Genomic DNA, 22388 nt, shown 5'->3' with positions numbered 1-22388 from the left:
ATTGCTGCTGCAGGTGAGTTCTGGACACTTGTCTACAGCTCTTCCTGGTTCTTTCACATCTCAGCTCCACTTTGACTTCTTATATCCTAGCACAGTCTATTTGGCAAGGCCTGAATAAAACATACCATGAAGCTTCACAGAGACAACACAGCAGAGGACCTCCTCTGCTGCTTTGAACCAGTTTTACTCCACTAAACCAGTTGTTGTGACAAGTTAGAGAGCATTTTCTATTGATAGGGAAGTCCCCATCTTATTCTATCACACAGTGTTTCTCAGAGACAATCTTTCCCTGCAAAAGGTCTTCCTAACTGTCTCTGAGCTGAGTCCATTACAGAATCACTGAATGACTTGTTTGTTGTTGCAACTGTAGGTATGCAAACTTTGAGGATACAACACAGGTTTGCTCTGACAGTCTCCTTAGATCATAGCATCCTTGCAGTCTCAGGAAATGTATTTGTTTTTCCCCTCTCAAAAAGAAACTGGCCTTAAATGAGCTGAAAGAGAGTAAGAGAAAGCAGAAAGAATCCCAGATGCTTTTTTTAATTATTATTCTCTTATTCCTCAAAAGCTAATGGAGGATTTTGACATAATGTATTTCAGATTTTCTTAATTTCTAGAGAGAAAATCCCTCCTGACCTCTGTTAGTGGATGTAATACTCCCCTGACCCCTTCTGAAAGATCAGCTGAAAGACATACAGGTTAAAGAACAAACACAGCACACCTTGATTAAGGTACTGATTGACTAACAACAAACATTCAGGTACATAGCAGCTGGGTGTCTGCTGAAAAGGAAAAGTGAGTCATTTCCTGTTGACATCTTTGGGGCAAAAAAAACTTAAGTACTTGGAGACTAGGCAAATAAAATATAAATAAAAGGAAGTTTCTAGTGTGAATGGATATAGGAGGTGGAAGGGAATGAAATCACTCCTTTTCACCTGTCTTGAAGAAGCAGCATTCATTTCTCTCCAACAAAAACTTGTATATCCCTCTCACATGGTCATGATTAATTACCTAACCAAATTTGGGGTTAGAAATGAATTATTTTTCCATTTGAAATGGAAAGGTCCTATCAGGACTCAGGCAGGGAAGGGGAGGAGGGGTGGAGAAGCAGCTCTGACCACAGCCCTGCGCTTTGACCTGGTCACTCCTGAACATTTGAGCCAGGTTCTGTGAGCTATTTTTGACTTGTTCTCATCAAGAAGGGAAAGACTGGTCTGTGTCAGGTATTATACGCTGAAGATTTTAGCCAAATACTGGCAATCTTTGGTTGTTTGTGTGCTAGGCATGCCATTCTCACACAAGTACTACAGCTTTCTCTCTCTGACTGCAGATTCTTGCCATACAGTAAGGCTGTCCTTATCCTTTGCTGCTCCTTCAGTGAGAGAACTATGTACCCTTGAGTCTTGCAGCTTAAACAGAACCCTAAGAAGAGCAGTCATATACATGGGGTAAAAGCAACCCCCTCATTTTTCTCTATACCATTAAATAGACTGAAGAATATACAGCAGCAGTTTGCTAAACACAGTGCTGTTGTTGGACTACATACCCAAGAGAGTGGGGCTGGGGTTTGGTGTGAGAACTGTACCTGTTTGTTAAAAAAACTGTGGGACGTAAAGGGAAGAAGGAAGCAAAAGAAGTGCTGCTCACCATGCACTGCCTCCCACTGTGCCTTGATGTGAGCCCCTGAAAGCCCTTTGACACAGAAGAGGCAACAGTCCACATGGATAGTGCCTAGCCTTAGAGTCCTGCCAGCCCTTCTGCAGGTTTGTTAACACTTTTCCTACCTTCATTAAGGGCTGAAATTCAGAATGACTGCACTCTCAGTTTCTTAACATCCTCAGAGCTTTATGCTTCAGGATGAAGCTGTGCATCACACTGTCAGCTTCTCAAAGACACTGCAGTCCCTATGGATAGAGGAAGGTCTTGGTTGAGTTAGATCCCAATTGGCTAGGTAGTAAAGGGAAGAGGAGTACTGAATCTCAGTACCTCTCAATGCATATTAAAAAATCCCAGTGGTGTATTTCTACATTTTAAGTGCCAAAGTAGCTTTTAAAAGTTGCACTCCCTCAACTAAAATTCAGCAAGACCTAGCTGTTTAAAATGGGTTTCAAAACTGAGCTGAGAAGAAGTAAACTAGGCCTACTATATGTTTCAGCACCTCTGACTTTCTTCATTGTGCATAACTTGCTCAAGCAAAACCTCTTTCAGTCTGAAATGTTCTAGCCTACTCTCTCAAACTTGATTTATTTTCCTTCTTTATGAAGTATTTCATTTGGGCTGTTTGGGATTAATTGAAAACACTTCAGAAAACAGCAAGTATATGTGAGTAATTGCAAAACATGAAGTGCTCAAACTTTTCTGTGGGTTTAATGCTAGGAATGTTTCAAACTTATGCACTCTACACATGCTTTCTTACCCTTTCTAGAAGTATGCATGACACTTATTAAGACGGACACACTAGGGGAAAAGAGTCTCTTTTGAGGGGTTAGAGGAGGACTGACTTCATGGCACTCTGAGCTTGTGTCTGTACAGCCATGAATGTCAGAGAAGCTTGGTGACATCAATGAGGTAGGCTTAGGTAGGTTTTCACTGCAGAATTTTTTAAGAGGTATCACTTATTCCCTACATGCTTGCTTCCTAAACTGTTCCTCTACACTAGGCTGCTGTTCTTGCCTAAAGAAATGAGTCTGCTAGGGTCCTCATTTGGCCTAAAACCCCAGTGATGACAGAACACAAATCAGAATGTCCTTCAGATCTTTCCTGTCCCTCTGTGGCACAATCAGGTAAGATCTTCCTTGGCTCAGCTCCACATAGCCACATGGCAGCTCAGCTGCAGAGCTAGGGTTTCTTCAATTCTGCCTCAGGAATAGATTTCAACAGATATTCAGAAAAAGAGAATGAAAGCACTGGAATGAACAGGAAAGACCCAGAAGGAAGCTTCAGATCAGCCTCTCTATCAACAAAGCTCTGAGGGGCAGAAGTATGGCAAACTGCAGTATTAAAGCACTTCTCACAAATACCACAGGAGGGGTTTAGCTCTCTAAAAGGCCTGGGCTTTCACTGGGATACCATATCTTGCTCTTGAAGCAAAAGTGATACAAGTGTATGACATATTTAGTCACAGAGCTGCACTGTTGCCAAAGTACTTTGCTGGTACAAAATCTTGCAGTTATGGATGAGCAAAGTGGTGAACTAAGTAGGGACCTCTATTGTTCTTGAGGTGAACTCAAAAAAACTAGCCTCAATTTGTATGCAAGTTTTGTCTTTGTAGAAGAGTGTCAGCCACAGAGCTCATTGCAAATATGTTTGCGAAGAGCAGAAACACCTGCTCTGTCCCTTGTTCAACTCATACATAAAGAATGAACTCACGGTCAGGGCTGCTCTCACACAGTATAATCAGTGTTGCTCCCCTTGCATTTAATGCAAGAATAGTGACATGCAATAAGGTGGCTCTGCCTTTCTGCCTTTAAAGGAAAACTTGCTTAGTAAATACTCCTTTGAGTTTGGTTCTATTATATATTTGCTTCTGCAAAATGCCCACAAATATGTCTACTCTATCCATTATATACAAGAAATGTGCATCACCTAGCGCTTATTTTCCCACCCTTGGATTTTCAAAGATCTGTTGAAGTTGTAGATCCAGCACATTTCAGGTACAACATATTTCAGACCCTCACTTAAACAATTATGACAAAATTAGGCTTCTGTTTCTGGGACTGATCTAACAGCAAAAAATGGTCATGAAAGCAAGGCTGTCCTGTCAGTCATAATTTGTACTAGGAAAAAGCCCAAATCAAACAAAGATCAAAATTTCTTCACAGAGAAGAATCCAGTACAATGTTATATTTTCCAATAGCTTTCTGTTTTAGTCTGTCTTATAATCAGAAACAGGCAGGATGAGATGGCAGGTGATGTAGGATGGAAAGACTGTGTGCCTGCAGGCAACTATAGAACAATCCTGAACATTTTATTTCATCAATAAAGGGGTTTTTCCCTCTATTCAGCACATTCCAAATCTCAGATGAATCTGCAGCCTTGCCCTCAGCTTAAAGACACCAGTGCCCAACCCTGATTTCAATCCTTCTATGAAAGTCCCTACGCCCTGACCTTCTCTCCAAGTCGCAGGCATTTGGCTCAGAGCCATCAAAACTGTAATCTCCACCTTTGAAGTATCAAGCAGCAAGGCCCAGATCTGTAAAGGTATTTAGGCTCCCTGACCTTCTCTACCTTGATAGTTGAGGCCGTATGTTTCAAATTGTCCATTGCCACCATTAAAACTAAGCACACGCCTGGTCCTACAACGATCCAAATTGCCAAACAATAGACTCAAAACCTGACCAAGAAAAAATAAAATGGAAAAAACAACATTTAAAAAGTTTGTGCTCAGGAAAAAACTGTAGGCATTTCTGCAATGTGTCATCTGACACACAAAATGAGCCAACATCTGTAAGTCAAGTATCTTCTTCCTCTTCAACAGGATCTACATCCTGCCCCTGCCCTTCCACAGATACAACACTGAGTGGAACAGGTTTGTTCTGCGGAGAAGTTACTGCCAAGACACACTCACGTAGTAATTCAGGAATTCAAACACAGAAGTCTGGTATTATTATAGAGACCTTTAAGACCTCATGGCCTTTGGCTGCCAGTACATGACCTGTATAATCTTTTGCATATTGTCAGAATCATAGAACACCTGAGGTTGGAAGCAATCTCTGGAGGTCATCTTGTCCACTTAAAACTGGTTGCCAGGACTATGTCAAAGTGGCTTTTAAAAATCTCCAAGGAGGGAGGCTTCACCACTTCTCTGGGTGACCTGTGCCAGTGTTCAGTCACTTTCACAGTCAAAAAGTGTTTCTGGATATTTGGAGGGAACCCTCTCTTTTTCAGTTTGTGCCCATTGCCTGTCATTGGGCATCACTGAAGAGAGCCTAGCTCCATCATCTTCATAACCTCCCTTCAGGTATCAGTACATTTTGATGAGAGTCCCCTCCTGAGTCTCCTCTGAGTGAGTACCAGCTTCATATGAAAGATGCTCCAGGCCCTTAATCATCTTTGAGACTCTTCACTGGACTCTCTCCAGTAGCTCTATATCTACTTTGTACCAAGGAGCCTAGAACTCAACACAGTACACCAGATGTGACTTTACCAGTGCTGAACAGAGGGAGAAGATTTCCCAGTCTATTGGCAACACTCCTCCTAATGTAGCTCAAGGCACCATTTGCCTACTTTGCCACACAGGTATGTTGCTGGTTCATGCTCAACTTGGTGCCCAGCAGGGTGCTGGGTCCTTTTCTGCAAAGCTGCTATCTAGCCACTTGGCCTCCAGCATATACTGGTGCATGGGGTTATTCTTATCCAGGTGCAGGAGTTTGAACCTTCTGGTGTATCAGCTACTCCTCCCAGTTTGGTGACATCAGCAAACTTGCTGAGGATGCACCCTGTCCCACCATCCAGATTGTTAATGAAGATGTTGAAACAGTATTGACCCAGTATTGATCACTGCAGTGCACCACTAGTTACTGGCCTCAAACTTCATGCCATTGATCACTACACTTTGGGCCTGGCCATTCAATCAGTTTTTAATCCACCTCACTGTCTGCTCATCAAGCCCATACATCATCAGCTTCTCTAAGGATCTTCCAGGAGACAGTGTCAAAAGCCTTACTGAAGTCAAGGTGGACAACACCTACTGCTCTACCCTCATCTAGCAAGCCAGTCATTTCATCAGAGAATGTTATCAGCTCCATCAAGCAGGACCTCCTCTTTGTAAATCCATGCTAATACCGATCATATTCTTTTCAGTCATGAAAAGTTTCCAGGATTAGTTGTTTTACCACCTTCTCAGGAGTAAAGATGAGGCTGACTGGCCTGTAGTTCCATGGGTACTCCTTCTTGCCCTCTTTGAAGACAGGAGTAACATTTGCTTTCCTCCAGTCCTCAGGAACCTCTCTCAATTACCATGACCATTCAAAGATAATCAAGAGTTATTTTCCTGAGAGAAAGAGAGAACTCAAAAGAACTCACAGTTGAAATTCATTGTGAAAGAATAACCATGCAAATATGCAAGTATGTGGAAAACAGGTGGAAAAAATGCAACATATGGTTCATAGCAAACTAAAGAAGTACCTCCTCTGATCTTACAAGTGCCAATTCTTTTGAAATCCTTTGTTGCTGCTTTATTGTTTGTCATAGATCAGTGATTTAGGATCCTGCTTGCTGCAGACCAGTGTTAAGGTCACTTAAAGTGTAACTTAGAGTTTGGTGGCAATATTCGCTCTTACCACTTACTGCATGGAGGAAATAGGCCAAGTAGAATCAGGTGAGAGTTGTTTCAGAGTGATTTCTGCAGGGATGGAGATGCAAAAGGGTAGAGGGAGGGCCTCCTGTTGAGTCATAAAGTTTAGAATGGACCCCTTGCTTTCTAAACTCCTTCTCAGAGAGGAGCCTAGGTGTGGCTGGATCCAAACTTAGTCCCAGACCCGGTCAACAGTTCATGTCTAAGAAACATAAAAGCTAAGGGAAAACAGCTAAGGGATTATATGTATTTATGGCCAAAGGGTTATATGTGCACACCTGATTCTTTATATCACTTGGCTAGGATTTCTGAGTTTCATTATTCTGCATCTCAACCTGCTTACCTTCCGTCTAGGGCCTGATGCTGGCTTGAAGTCTGGAACCTAGGTCTCTTGAAGTAAGCTCTCAGTTAATAGAAATCAAAGTTCATAGAAATAAATAATTAAATGGAGAAGAACAGCAGTGGGTTGGCTCAAGGTGGGTGCCTTCACAGAGATCCCAGCCTTCACAATGTTCCCAGCCAAGACTAAAAGTTCCTGGGTAATTATATCCTTATAGACTATTTAGCCACCCCTCACATGATGATTCAGCCCAACAGTGATATTTCAGTGTGGGGTCTTCTTGATTCTCATTGGATTCTTCCACTGCCTTCAGACAGGCCCTTGTTTTGTTTAGCTCCACACATTGTTTACAGTCCATAGGCACTTCCTGTGGCCTCAAAGGTGTTGTATTGTTTGAATGAATCCTTTTTTGTTCAACAAAGTGCAAAACAGGCCTTATCTTGCAGGTGTCCATGATGGTCTGTAGCTGCTTTCGTTTTCATTAAGCAGATACAAGTTTGGTGAATATGAGTGGAACTTTACAATATAAAGCTTAAGATTTCAGCAAACTTAACTTACTAAGTAACATGAAGCAGACAGTATATAATAAATCTAAGTGATCCATTCTATTTAAAATGCATTTACTTAAGCTACATAATTAATACAAAACTGAAATTGAACTCATCAAGTGATCTGTGATTAGTAAAAGTTCATTGTCCTACAGCCACACTTGTCTAGCAGATAGAGCTCACAGTAGGCTCACCCAGGCTGTCTTATTTATGGAATAAAGTGGTTAGTTCATAGCCAAATTGCATAAAGTGGGAAAGGTCACAAGAGTCAGTGTTCAGTGTGCTGTCCCCCTTCTGGTGGGTTTCCTAAAAGGTGGTTTTGGCCCAGGTACAGCTCAGACCTTTACCTCTTTTGGAGCCTGTACCAAACTGCTGCTGTTTTAGTTCGGGGATGGTTCAAGTGCATCATTCATGTCATTCTTCCATTCCTTCAGATGCTTTATTTATCAGCCTACCTTGTAAATATGTAACAGGATAAAGTGAGCAGCTAGAAAAACATTGTGCTAACAGAATACAAAAGTTATAAACTGCCATGGGTAAAAAGGAATTAATTAAAATAAATATCAGCACAGCACATTGATCACAAGTTAAAGAAAACTTTCAGCAATAGTCATGGCCACTACTGTCGAATTGTTTGTGTATACGCATAAATCTGTTCACAGAGGAAGAACCGATCAGTAACATTTAGAGGTGCTGTATGCTTATTTGCTTACAGGAGCACTTCTGCTATAAATTTATGTAATAGGTTGAATGTGTGTGTTTCAGGAAAAACAAGCAGAAAGGAGAGAATGGTCAGAGACAAGTAATTTTTCTGCAAATGCTAAGGCCCGCTGTCAGAAATCAAAAGACAGGAAAGAATTGCAAGTACCCCAAGATGACCTTGAAAGTCAGGGGTCACACAGGTGACTACAGCAGCTCAGAGCCCTGTGTGAGAAGGGCAACTGCATGGCTCCCTTGAGACTGGGCAAACATGCAGTCCCCAGGACCTGAAAGGGGTCAGAGGTACAGCTGTAGACAAGTCACAGCAAAACACAGCCTTGCAAAGGTAAGAAGCAGCTGGTATCAGACTTCTAGAGTTCTGGCTGCTTCTATTTCCCAGACTTGTGCTTGGAAGACTAGCTTGCTTGAGGCAGGTGCCATACACATCCCTCAGGTTCCCTGCCAGGAGACACCTGCAGGTTCCTGTTGATTTGAACAGATCTGCATACTCCTGGCAATGTTAAAAACACAAGGTGTCATTGATACTAGCTGATAATATTCACAGAGAAGGCTTTGCAATGGTAAGGCTTCCTGGACCTCCCAACTGCTATGCGTGCACAGGTGGTACCCAGTGGGGGAATGTCTTCCTGAGATACACGAGCACACCCCTAACATGTGAGGTAACCGAGTACAAGATTCCCGTTTCCAGCGTTGCTCTGCAGGGATACCGGCACGGCCTTTGTAAATGCAATACTAAAAGCCTTGGCACCCTGCACGCCTCACGACCTCCGGCTTGGCGTTGACTCATCCCAGAACGGCCGAGAAGCCTTCGCACCCCGCCCGGGGGCGAGCGAAGGCGGTGCTTGCGGCTCGGGGCGGTCCCGGCGTGGCGCCGGCCCCGGGTGCTGCTCCCGCTGCGGCCCGACGGCCCCTTCCTGGAAGCAGTAGAGCCGCCCGGAAAGCGACTCGGCGCCGGGGCCCCGCCGGCCTCCATGGGGACCAACGGCCCGCCGCGCCGAGAGCCGCTCACCGACGGCCCCCACGTAAGTCAGCGGTTTCGCTCCCAGCCCGGCGGGGACCCCAAGGTGGGACGGTTCGGCGGTGAGGGCGGGCAATGCCCCGCGGGCGTGCTCGCCTTGCGGGGGCTGCGGAAGCCGCCGTTTGTCAGCGGCTGTTCCCAGGCGGGTGAGCAAGTCGGGGCAGTAGCAGCGGCCAGACGGGCCGCACTGTCCCCGCGGGAGGCAGCGTTCCGCCGAGAGGGTGCCTGCAGGCAGCCCGCGCTCGGGCAGCCCTGCGGGGGAAGTCGAGCCGGCACCCAGCGTGTGGTGAACCCCGGCGGAGACCTTCCCTGCCTGCTCCGCGGGGATGTCACGGAAGGTGCCGCCTCCAGGGCCAACGCGGGATTTGGCTTTGTACCCTCTGTTTCTCCATTTGGCATAGAGCATTTGTAGTCGTGCAGGCTAACGGGCATTTAAAAGTTCTCCGGAGAACGGTACTTAATGGTTGTGCATTCGTGCCCATTCTTTCTGGATTCTCTTTTCATTATTCAGTCCATAGCAAGCTATGGCTCACAAAGCTAACACTCTATTCCTTGTCACTTGGACTTCCTTGTCTGTTATTTGGGAGATGAGAGATTAGGTTTGGACTCACCCACGTTGAGGTACTACTTGGGTGGTGGTTTGGCAGGGTTTTAAGATTATTAATCAGGTTTATTTTGCTGATGTACTAGTGGAAATGAGCACCATGCCAGGTGCTGTACGGGCACAGTGGGAGAAAAGGCATGAACCCTCAAAAGATTAACTTCCAGGTAGAGCATGGAGAGCAGTTGGGAGAACAGACATGAATGCAGGCAGGGTAACAAGGGTCCTTGAGCTCTGCGGGGTAATTTTTTAGGTAGGTTTTCTCAGAAGGTATCCAAATAGCAAGTGAAGTGAGTGCTATGTTGAGGGAAAGGCAGAGAAGAGGCACACAACAGGGAGAAGAAGGATAGGAAGTCCAGAAAGGTTGGGAAGGTGGCACTGGAGAGAGCATCAAAGAGCCAGCCAGTTTCTCCCAGGAGTGGTCATGATTTCTTGCCCCTTGGCCAGCATTCCCACTGCCGAAAGTGGTGCTTAGTGGTGCAACTGATGCTGTTGCCCCAGGCTGTTCACTTTTCCACCTGCAGAGCAGGTTTTGTGCCAGCCTGTCAGGTGTTTTAAGCTATCAAGGGGTATGGCACTCTGCATACAGGAAGGGTGTGGAAAAGGCATGGAGGTGATGTCTGCCAAAATACAAAGAAATGGCGTGTGCCTGTTATGCATAGGTGGCCTGTCCCATTTTAATCTGAATGTCTTAATATGTCAGCTGGAACTACCTTTTTCTCTGAAGTGTTTCCTTACATATTGTCCCTTTCCTCTTGTCTCCCAGCCAGCTTTGACTTGAGATTTGTCTCCAGGTCTCCCTGAGATCTGGAGGTGTTGAAAAATATCATCACCTTGGATATTCTCCAATGAAGGCATCCATCTAGGACCCAGGTTTAGGCTTCAAAGAAATGTATTTCCAACAAGCACTAGAAATATGTAAATTGTCCTTATGATCAACTAATTTCTTTCTTACATAAAAATACTTTTTGCCCTCTTGTAGCTATGTTTCTCTCTCATGCTCCAAGTCCAAATGTGACACCACTATGTCAGTACATCAGATACTAAAGAGTAAACCAACTTAGGGACAGAAGTGAAAATTAACAAAGCTCCCCATTAAGGAGCTTTAAGGAAACTGAGGACATTGATGGGAACTATAGAATGTTTTCATGTCCCCCAGTGTTAGTACACAGAAACTAAATGGACTTTTTGACTTGGGAGCACTTTTCCACCAGAAGGTTTCTCACCTCTGCTGCGTTGCTCCTTTACCATATGATACCTAGCAGGTCTACCTGCAGACTGAATGAAATAGTAAGAAGTTTGGCAGCCCACACTAGAGGAAATACTTAAGGAAAGGAGATTCCCATCAACATTGTACTGTTCAGGGGAAGGGATTTTTTATTAGTTATGTAAAATTGAGAGTCAAGGATCCCTGTAATCTTTTCCAGGAACCAGCATTATTTCATGTGATAGAACCCACTCATAGTGATTTTCCCACAAAGTACATAGCTTTGAAAATGCAAAATGTCCTTTTGAAAATCCCTATCAAATTGGATGCTTTTTCTTACAATTACATTGTAAAAGATCAAGATGGATCATAGAACTTTGTATGAGAAAATACAAGCATGACATCATGCTATATAGTGTCAGTATTCCCTAACTGCCTTTCAGAGATACACACAGCAGTTTCAGAAAGCACAGGAGAAGTATGAAGGGAAGCATCTCACAACTTGGAGTGTCACTAGCAAAATGGCAGGAACATTCAGGCTGCGTTTCTAATAAGTACTGCCTCAGTAGCCAGGCCAGTCAGAAACTGATCTGTAACGGCCTGCTTCCTGACACATATTGAGGCTTGGGAGAATAGACTGCTAGTCTCTCAGTGGTGTATGGTCTTTCCCAGGGGGACTCAGCATAGCCTACAGGCATGTGCCCTCAGGTTAGAACATCTATCAAGAGAGCTGCCCCTCCTGCAAAATCAGGGAATATTTTAGCAGTTGCTTTTATTTTGTTGTAATTCAGAACCATCTTTCATTAAAATATACAGTGCTAAATCAGGCTTTAATGAAAGAACATGGGCAGCAAATTCACCTGAGAAAACTACACTATCCTTAAAGTTAAGTCAGAATAACAGCTGAGTCACGCTCTTCACGTGACTTTTTCCAGATGAGTATCAAAAAGAAGGAAGGAAAGAAGTGAATGGCCAGTTAACATGTGGGGTTTTTTTGTTTTCCTAAATGTCATCTTGAACTCCAGAGAGTTGGTTTTCATAATCTACAAGGTCCTGGCTTCCTGTCCAAGTAAAGCACTCTTACAGAACATTTGTCAGTTGAAGGCTTCCTATGCACTCTTCAAAGATAGTACCTTTTTAAAAATTGTGTGCTTGTTTTTATTTTTCCTTGATTTTTCTTTCTCATTTGGAAAAAAGAAAACTGTTTCTGGAGATTGCTAGTAGTGAAAATAAGGACTATAGATACTCCAAACAAAAAATAAGGACATTTTATTCTTGACTCAGAATTAAAAACAAAAACATATTTTGTGTAATGCCTGATACAGAAAACACTCTGCTTTTGACTTCCATTTGAGCCTCCCATTACCTCTCTGCAAGCTCTTCAAATGAAAAATCTGAATTTTTTTCAGGAAATTACAATATCCATGTAATAGTTTAGACTTTAAGATTGCTTTAGAAGTCACATGGTTAAAGAAGACATTTGAATAACTGGGCTAATGATACCTACTGTGTTACAGGCTTCCAAAACAGGACAATTTACCTTTTGCTTAGTGAACAGCTACAGCTACACTTCTTTGCTCATATAATATTCTCTTTCTCTCAAAATTTCCTAATCTGTCTTTGAATCTGTAAACTGACTATATGCTTTGTGCTCTAACCATCTTTACAATCACATTTTCTTCTTTCATCACATTTTTTGTCTGTGCAGTTAATAGCCAAAGTAACAGTCTGCAAACTACACAGAAAAAAAAAAATCCTTTAATATGGAAAAAGGCTAGAAATACATGTTTACTATTATAATTCTCTAGTCCTGACACCAGATCTCTGCTTAACAGATTTTCTCTTTTTTGTAATTTTGTAGTAGCATTTTTACCCTTTAAATTAGAAATTAGGAATTACCAGTGAAGACATAATATTTCAAATATTTTTCAGCTGACTGCCACATTAAAAACAGAGCTGCATGCAAGGAGGATGCCATAGATCCTCAGAAGGGATAAGAAAGGTCTGCAAAAAAGATATACTAGTTGGACAAGGAGAGCAAACAGGAGCCTCTAGACCTGTGCACAACACAGGAGGTATTGATAGTTACAAGAGGCCAGAGTTTGATGCAGTATTTCTTCTTACTGTCAGACATTTATCTTTCTTTTCAACTCTGTATGCCAACTTTAAGTGGAAAAATTAGGCAGTCTTATCACTAGATGATAATTTCTGGGACCTCCCCTCCTTTTCTCCCAGCTTCTAGCCTGTTGAACTTCCTGCTCCAAGACAGCACAGCTCTTGTGTCTTTATTAGAGCTCACAAGTCTCCACAGACCAACATGCACAGCTGTTCCTCTGGACACAGTTCACCATTAGTCTCTTTGGACCCACTGAAAGGAGAATCTTGCAGTGAGGGCAGAGGGCTGCATGGTACAGAACAGAACACAAGATTAGAACCACAGCACTACTGGAGTATGGTAATTTTCATATCTTCCATCTTTAAAACTGTGATAATACAGTAGGAATGAAGCAGAAATGACATGGGTTTAGCTTTTACTGAAACCCGGATAGAGAATTGAGCTCAGTCTTGCAAACTTGCCTATTTAAAGAAATATAAACAACTTGTTATTGTGATAAAAGCACAAAGTGACCAGAACTGAGAAACCTTAACTGAACTTGCTTTCTGGCCTTACACATGTGAAAGTCATTTGCATCCAGATAACTTGGCTGCTTTTTCTGCATGGTTTCCTCAACCAAGGATGCATAACAGATCACTCTCCCACCTGTACCTGAGGTGCAAACTGGGATGCAATAATCGATAAAATTATCTGCTGTTCTTACCTAGTGATGACAGCTTCCACTCAAGTTGGTTCCTCACTGGCTTTTGTCCAGCTACTCTGAGTATATACAGGGGCCCTATTCATTCCTGTTTGAACACATCCCAAGTTGTTTCAAGTAAACTATGTTGTCTGCTGATCAAGGCATCAGCATAGTAAGAGGAAGAATTTTACCACAAGAATCATCCCAGTCTAGGCTGCCATCATTGTTCAAAACCCAACTGTTTTGAAGCCAGCTTGGGTATGTTGAACTGTGTCACATTGCTCAGTGGATGTTTGATGTGTGTCAACGATCAGCAATAGCAATCATACTTATTTCAGCAGGACTGAACAGGAGTGGAGCTTCAGAAGAAACAAACAAACCATAACCTTAAGAGCTTTTAATACATGCAAAGAAAACAGACCCTTTGGAAGTATTAAACAAATCACACAAGCAGAATTAATCACATGATGACAGCAAAAAATGGGTCTGTTCCACTATTTTATTTTTAGAGAGAGGGAGTGGGAAAGAAAGGGTTTGTAGGATCTTTAGCTGAAATTAAGTGTCAAGTTGTTAGAGATTGAATTAACTGAAAAAAATCCTACTGACATTGCCAGAACTCTTTCCAGTGCTTTGCATGGGTTTCATATAGATACTATCTCACCACCTCTGGACGAAGAATTCCCTAGAACAAAGGTTGCTTTTCATATCATGCCTCTATCGCATCCTGCAACTCTGGATAGTTATTGGAAACTTGACTCAAATTTTATAAGATATAGGCAAATGCAGTTATATTGTAATAGTTCAGACATCACCATACACCATCTTTCCAATAAGAAAGATGAGACTATTAACAAGTTAACACTGTCAGCTTTAAATAAAATATTGTGATTTTTTTTCAGCTAATTCCTAGTTATTTCAGTGAGATTCACAACTCTGCTTGTTACCTAGTGGTTGGATGCACTTGATTTTAACATAGAACCATTTAGGTTGGAAAAGACCTTTAAGATCATTGAGTCCAGCTGTTAGCTTAACACTATCAAGTCCACCACTAAACCGTGTCTCTTAGTGCCATGTCTACACATCTTTTAAACACCTCCAGGGAAGGTAACTCAACTACTTCCCTGGCAGCCTGTTCCAATGCTTGACAACCCCTTCTGTCAAGAAATTTCTCCTAATATCCAATCTAAGCCTTCCCTAGCACAACTTGAGGCCGTTTCCTCTTATCCTATCACTTGCTACTTGGGAGAAGAGGCTGACACCCACCTTGCTACAACCTCCTTTCAGGTAGCTGTAGAGAGTGCTAAGGTTTCCTCTGAGTTTTCTTTTCTCCAGACTAAACAACCCCTGTTCCCTCAGCTGTTCCTCATAAGACAGCTCCCTTCACCAGCTTCATTGTTCTCCTGTGGACACATACCCTCCCCTGAGACAGCGAACAACTTTTCACATAGTTTTGGATTTCCTCTCCCTTGGCTGGGAAATCTGTGCGTAATGATGTTATCCACATGCAGGTCCTCTTTTTGTGTTAGCATAAGATACTAAGAAAATACATGAGAGATAGATGTTGTGGTGAGGAGAGAATAAAACCCCAAATTTCCCTTTGTGTAGCATGTATATCATTGTCATACCCTCCACCTCTTTGCTTTCTCTGAAACATCAGATACAAGCTGCAAGCCCATGATGTGATGCTAGCCTAGCTAACACACTGTTGTCATTGCTTACAGTTACAATTAGCTGCACAGCTCACCTGGTAGTTTTAACTGGGAAGAATAAACAGGAAGATGCAGGAAGGTGGTAACTTGTTATGCTTTCCCTACAGTATCTGCTTAGATTCTCCTTATATCATGTAGTGTGTGTTATCTGGTCTTTTCCTATAAGGGATATTCATAATACAGTACATTCACAGAAGCTGAGCACTGCTCTGCCAGAATCTTCAAAATTTATTAGTTTGGCTGTGTCAGAAGGACCTGCTCTTCTGCAAGCACTATGACTGTCACCTTTAAAATTCAAGTTGCTTTCAAGTGTTTTAGGCTGGATAGTACAGAATTGACATGGACAGCTGCTTCCAGTTGCTTTTGAAAATCTTAGCCTAAGTTTTCACTTTCTTACACTCAGCAGCATGTCTTGACGTAAATAAAATGGATGTAAATGAAGAGTTAAGAAAATAAGTAAATAAAGCTCCATCTCATGTAGAGGTTGATTTAAAAAGACGTATTCCTTTTCTTTCAGGAGGGAAGAAGTGCTTAGCCCCGGTGCAGAAGTTCACAGTGATACTCCCTCTATATGTCCACACTGTCCATCTCCTGGGCATGGCCATGAACTGACAAATCCCTTGTCAGACCACAGTTTAGGACCTTTCATCTTTTGCAGAATGGGTTTCCAGAGTCTCATCTTTGAGGCAGCTGCAAACCAAACCAGATGATCTTGCTTCTTCTGTTCAAGTCTTAAGCAGCATGACCTCTCTAGAAAGAAGCTTCTTAACTCCAGGATATCCCAGCACTTTCAGTATTAATGTATGTTTAGTCCCTGCAGGGCTTTTAGCATTTGTACATAGCTTTTTGATGAGGAGAAAGCCAATGAATTAACGTGAACACTGGGACCCTACTCCTCTAATGACCCTCAGTACTCTCTCAGGGCTTGGCAAGCACAGGAGGCCACCTTCACACTGTCATTCATGATTTTGAGCAGCAAAGGGTAAGGCAGACTGGAAAAGGCAGATTATGGGCTGAGACCTCTCCCATCTCATTTTTCTGGATAGCATTTTTCTCTCTGCTGGAGAGACTTGGGGCAGGGCTCACTGAGTAACACAAGATTAATTTCATTCTATTTATGTAATATGTGGGGTCTGTGGGTGAGAAATAACCAGGAGCATAAACTTACCCCCTTCTGCAGCCTGTGTTGCAAGATGCTAAACCACCATTATGACACTTCTGGAAAAAACACATCAAGCAATGCACTGATGCTGTTGTAAGAATAATTAATTCTCAGTGTAGTTGCTTCTAGCTGCATAAGTACTAGTATAATTCAGAATTTGTAAATGTATACATGCTTTCATACACTTGTGCTCAAGTGTGATTCAGGCTCTTCCTCAGCATTTTCTTTCAGTGAAGCCAGACGTAGATATACTGGTGAGCTTATGATTACTCAAAAGCATTTACATAAGACAATACAAACTTGCTTATAATGATATTTCCAGAATGCACATAGGTTTTTAAGCAATGTGCAATATGCATAAAGAAAATCTAGCAATGCAGAGAACAATGAAAACAACTTAGGTGGGACATGAAGGTGCCTTCCAGTTGCTATTACTACCTCTGGTGAGTATTTCAAGTTAAGATCCCTGGTAATTTGAGAAGCGGGTGTGCTGCAATATTCTCAAAACACTGAGGCTTTGAGGAGCTATGACTCATTGGACCACAGCTGTCTGAGGACTTTCTGAACATCATCATATAAGATGTTATTTCAGTCTCTATTGGGAAACAGTTCACAATGTTAAATTTCTGAGGGCAAGTCTTAAAGGTTTTTTAATTTTTAAATTAAATTATATTGCCATAATTCCTATTTAAGATTTTTTTTTTTTTTAGTTGAAGACTTCAGTATTTGTTCCTGAAAGCCTTTCTAAACAAATATTTGTTATCTGCTAGAAAAGTCAGCTTTTTCTCCCTAGTAAGGTACATTCCTTGTATCTATTTCAGGCATGTCAGACACAGGAGTCACTATTAACACTAATTTTTCTGAGAAGCAGAGGGTGAAAGCAGAAGGGATTTGAGACACTTCAGATATTATATGGATCAACAATGGTACAACTTGGTCTGAAAAACTATGTCAGAGTGCAAGTACCAAATAGCTGAATCCAGCACTGTCTTGATCAGAGGATGGCCCTAGCGCATTAGACTGTCAGGTTCCAGTCACACAAATATGAGATCTTATCAGAAGGAGAAAATGGGTGAAGAATTCTCATATTACTAGGAGGTGTTCCCATAGCAAAATATAATGGGCATAGGTTGCTGTTATATATGGTGCCTAGGGTACTTAAAGTAGGATCCAAGTCACAGTAATCTCACTAATAAGAGGCCACTTTGACCCCAGAATACATCCACCGGAGAAGACAAGACACATCTCTCTTATAATCAGCTGAAACACATAGATGGCCAACACCACTTGACAGCTGTTTTAACAGCTTTCTTGATTGTCACATGCCAATGAAGTTAACAGGATTTAAGTAAATGCAGTCATTCTTGACTGAATTAACAACAAAGTCATAGAATTCTGCAGCACACCCAGAAGCTTTTCATGAGCTACAGGCTCTTAATGGTAGATGGCTCTAGTTCTTCACAGCCTGCAAGATCAGGCAACCTCCTCATTCTTCCTGGCATTGCTGTGGGATGTCCTCACTTTGCATCTCATACAGGAAAACTCACAGTTCATGGTTTTAAGACAGCCCTCAATGTAAAAGCTCTTATCATGATGGTGATCCCCACTGAAGCTGTAGGATCATTCAGCAGTTTTAACTGGACTGCTCTCATGCGTACTGAATCATGTTATGCCATTTATTAAGTGACAGTACGAGGCGGTCCTGTCACAAGGACGCAGTTCCTTGTTAGGAGCTGGCCCCGAACAAACCCCGCTCCGCAGCGAGGCCCAGCTGCCCCTCCCCCACGCCCCACGCAGGCAGGCGGTAAGGGACCGCCCTTCTGGGGGCGGGGCCTCCGTGCCAGCTCGGCGTTGGATGCGGCTGGCTCCTGCGCCGCTGCTGCCACCTCGGCGTGGGGACGGCTGACTGCGGACCGAGGCGATTGCGAAGTGGGGCCGCGCCAGCCTGGCCCAGCTTCCACGAGGTGTCCGGGGCCGTGCTGCCGGGCGGGGAGGGGCGCGCGGCACCGGCTGACGGCCTGGAATGGGGGGTGGAGGGCGGCGGGAGGTGTGCGGAGCCCCTGGCGGGCGGTGTCGAACAGGAAGAGCTGCACCGGCTGCGCGTGGGCGGTGTCGCGCGCCGCGGACAGCGTAATGCCGGGGCTGGGTGCGCATGCGCTTGGGGCGCTCCTGAGTTTGTGTCGGATGTAGGTTGCGGTTGGACTCGGGGATCTTAAGGGTCTTTTCCAACTAAAATTATTCTATGGTTCTGTGCGAGGGTGGGTGCTGGGGAAAGCGGGCGGCGCGTGCGCACGTGAATGCGGCGGGTGGTCCTGAGGCGGGGACGCGCGCGGATCTGTGATGGAGTTGAGCGGGAATGGCCGTGGGAAGGTGTATGCGCACGCGCGTGTCTCTAAATCCTGCAAACAGAGCGGCGCTCACGAGTCTTTATCGATGGAATAAAGAGAACGGCCGTAGGTGTTGCTGCTTACACCTGTCCACATGTGGGAGAAGGGAAAGTTTGTCCCTAGAAAGACACGTATGCGCTTTTGCACGTTGGAGGTGTGTTGAGGGACTAGCCTTGCACACGTGGATTTAACAGACCTGTAGAGGAAGCAAGCCTGAAGACAGATAGGTGCACACGTGTGCTACAAGGCAGAAGGGTTTTCCATGCAGACGTTTATGCTAATTCATATTGGGTTGACTTTGCAGGTGTGGAAGAAAGGAGACACAGAAGGGCAGACCCTGTGCTTGGCTAGTAAATCTATGTGTATAACTTGGGAGGTCTATAGGGAGTGATCCCACATACAAACAAGGAAGGAGGGCAGTCAAGAAGTAGATCTCATTTGTTGGGGGAAATGATGCAAGGAGTTTCTTGCCTCAGCATGGGGTAATATGTGCACAGGGTGATATAAGAAACAAACACGCTAGGTGGCAGTGAGAGTGCTTTTTCCATTTGCACAGATGTGTTCAAGGGGGCTTGCTGCAAGACTTGGTTTCGATTATTAACCTGCAAAGGGCTGCAGGAACAGGCACTGCATGTGTGTGCTTACAGGCCATACAGAAGCAATAGCTCCATGGCTAAAGTCAAGAAAGAATTCTGCCTGGTTTTAAACTCAGAAAAACACCTTCAAACTGGCAACAGTACAAGAACTGTGTCTGCACCATGGCAACTTTTTGAAACTATTGTGTTACAGAGTTTAAGGCAGTAGTAAAAATAATTCCGCTTTGGGGCTTACTGAAACCTAATGTTAACAGAAGTTTAAATGCACAAATAGCATGAATTGCTTTTGATTCTGGTGAGTTCATATGCCTTTTAAGTATATCCACATCTACCTCCAAAATTATTTCAAGAGACCTTTATTGCAGCCAATAGCAACTGTAATTAAATGTAACCTGTGTGGCCAGAAAGATGTGTGAGGTAGTGATTCAGTTCTGGTAGGTCTGTAGTTATGGTGAACCATGAGTTTGGGTTTTTTTGCAACTGACATACTTAACGTTTTAGGAGATTGTATTTTCTGGGTTTGGTTTGAAGGGTTCTAGAATTTTAGGCACTGTTTGAAGATGGAGGACAGAAAAGTATTCTGCTTCTTAAAAGCCTTTTTTGCTTAAACGAAAAGACAACTGCTATGTCTGAGAGGAAGTGATGGCTCTAGTTCAGGCAGGTAACTTGGAGTAAGCAGACTTTGGGTAAGCTACTTTGTCACTTCCTTATTTTATGCCCATTTACTTTGGCTTCTCAGTTTATGTAGTACAGAATATGTATGCAGCCGTGACTGATTTAAAAAGTCTTGTGAGAGATTTGCTTCTAATTATACTAACGTTATTCATGCAGTTTCAAAGACAAGCTTATAGGGATGTCAGAAGTGGCCTTCACATCTTGAGTATTATTTTATTTGAAATAGTGGCTGCTTATACAGACACAATGACATTATATCCTGCTAAGAACTATCTCCAAAAAGAGGTTGTTTTAGAAATGAGAAATGATTGGTTCTGTTAGATCTGAGTCTAGGTAATGTGGTTTCAGGTTGCACTCACTGATGCAGGATAACATGCTCTCTGACTTACCTTTATACAGCATCTAAAATCCTGGAAAGTACTCTCTACTTTTTCAGCATGAGGTACTGAATTTTTTAAATGCATTGAAAGTACTTCAAGCTTTTTGGACAAAAAGGAAGACAAGAATAAATTAAACCAGCCATCATATAGGCACATAGCTGCAGTTGTTTTCAGCATGAGGAAATAATTAATTTGTTTGAACTGCCAAAAAAAAAAGTGTCATCTGACTCTTTGAAAGTGTAAAATAGTAGTTAATTAACATTCTACTTTTGAAGTAAGTTTCAAATGCAAATTCAAATGAAGGGGCTCAATGTAAACTAAATAATACCTATTACTTTATGGCTGAATCCATAGAACTCAGCTTAATTTGTCATGAACCAAATGCTGACATTCCAGAGCTGTAACTATTCTACTGAAGCTGGTTGGAATAGCCATAGCTGCTTTGCTTGAGTAAATGAGAAATGCCATTTCTTATGAGCTTAGTAATGGCAGCTGTCTTTGCTTTTTCCCACTTCAGTTTTATTGTGAAAAGTAGTATAAACTACTGTCTCGGGAATCACGGTTGTTGGAGTTCAACTAGAAAAAAACACCACTGTCAGTCATAGTTCTGCAGAGCCATAATGAATTGCAGCTGGAGGCTAGAAATACATCTTACCTTTGACAACTTGGAGATAGATTCCTGGTCACCCTAACACTAGTATTAAACCAAAACATTGTTTAATTGTATGTGATAAAACCTAAAATAATGTGTTAAAAATGGGGCAATTTTTGAAAAGTTGCTGGATCCTGTAAGGGGTATATCACAATAGCCTCTCTTAAAAATTTACTGAAAAAAAATTAAGTGTAATATAAAAGGAGTATGAAATTGGATGTCAATATCGTTATGCTAGCATAGAGCTGCCCAGGAAAAGCTTCCCTAGCTGTAAAACCATTGGAGAGGTTGATACTGCTCTGAGTCAAAGGTGAGCAATCATCATGCATTAATCTGGAAAAAGTTTACTTGCTATTAAATTGGAGAAGTCTGACATATTAGATTTCATACCAAAAGTATGGTACTCACTTAGAGTACAGTTATTTTTGGAAAGAGGACAACAAAAAAAATACAAATAGCTGGTCTGATACTCTCTGCTACCAACTTAGTTTCTGTCAGGGGTAAGGGGAGAATTTGGGTTATTTTGAGGGAGTTATTACTGTATAATTTTTAATAGGTGTTTCTTGTTTGCTAATCTTTTCCCAATTCCTAAATAAAGAAGAAAAAAAAGGCAAGGCAAAATGGTAAACAAAGGATAGATAAACATTTAAAATCATTGCATAGTTCAATCAGCTACTAAAGAAGCTGTAAAACTGGATTAGGGAATACATTGTATTACAGTAACTGTTGGTGTTGCTTGTAAATATACCAAGTTTCTGTGGCATTTCAATTGTCAGAACCCCCTTTTTTTTCCCAATAGCCTCCATATTGTCTGGTGGTAATCATCATCCTTATTTGTTTACTTGTCTCCAAAAGCTGTTGTCTTATTGTAACCTAATATTATGCTACTTAATATCTTGATGTACTTTGGCCTGCAAAACAGTATGGGAGGCTTTAGAAGTCAATGTTTAACTCATTTATCTCACCAAAGTGTGTTTAACAGATACATAAACTGACTCAGGCAAAAACTTTCTCTTTTTGTTCACAGAGTCCATCAGTGAATCTTTTAGCAGTTTGTTGCATTCTGTGGTTTTAGAATATGAGTTGTTTGGTTGCTTTTTTCTTTCATTTATTAAGATATCAATAGTTTTTCTGCTTATACAGAAGTTTTCATCTGATCAGGAAAAAGTCATTTTACTGTATAATTACAGTTGAAATTCATAATACTTAAATATTGTTTATATAGATATTTTTGTATATTATTTATAGAAATAGAGGTATTAAATATAAGTGAGTTTTAACTAAAAAAAAAAATCTGTCC

General features: G+C 42.3%; 1 protein-coding gene across 3 annotated transcripts in view; it reads left to right on the top strand.

Annotated features, from left to right (window-relative positions):
• The first annotated feature begins 8786 nt into the window (after positions 1-8786).
• The window catches only part of GNE (glucosamine (UDP-N-acetyl)-2-epimerase/N-acetylmannosamine kinase), a 34870-nt gene continuing 21268 nt past the window's right edge, over positions 8787-22388 (top strand). For 2 of the 3 annotated variants that reach the window (XM_065861667.2, XM_065861666.2), the window contains exon 1: positions 8787-8925. In XM_065861667.2, the coding sequence (XP_065717739.1) occupies positions 8875-8925 (51 nt within the window). In that variant the 5' untranslated portion in view covers positions 8787-8874. Of the gene's footprint in view, positions 8926-18219; positions 18363-22388 lie in introns of those variants that run through there. The other variant, XM_065861668.2, reaches the window with a different exon arrangement.

This window comes from Patagioenas fasciata, chromosome Z (assembly GCF_037038585.1).
Source record: "Patagioenas fasciata isolate bPatFas1 chromosome Z, bPatFas1.hap1, whole genome shotgun sequence".
Classification (NCBI taxonomy): Eukaryota; Metazoa; Chordata; class Aves; order Columbiformes; family Columbidae; genus Patagioenas; species Patagioenas fasciata.
Note: the sequence above shows the minus strand (reverse complement) of the source record. Positions and strands in the feature narration are given on the sequence as shown.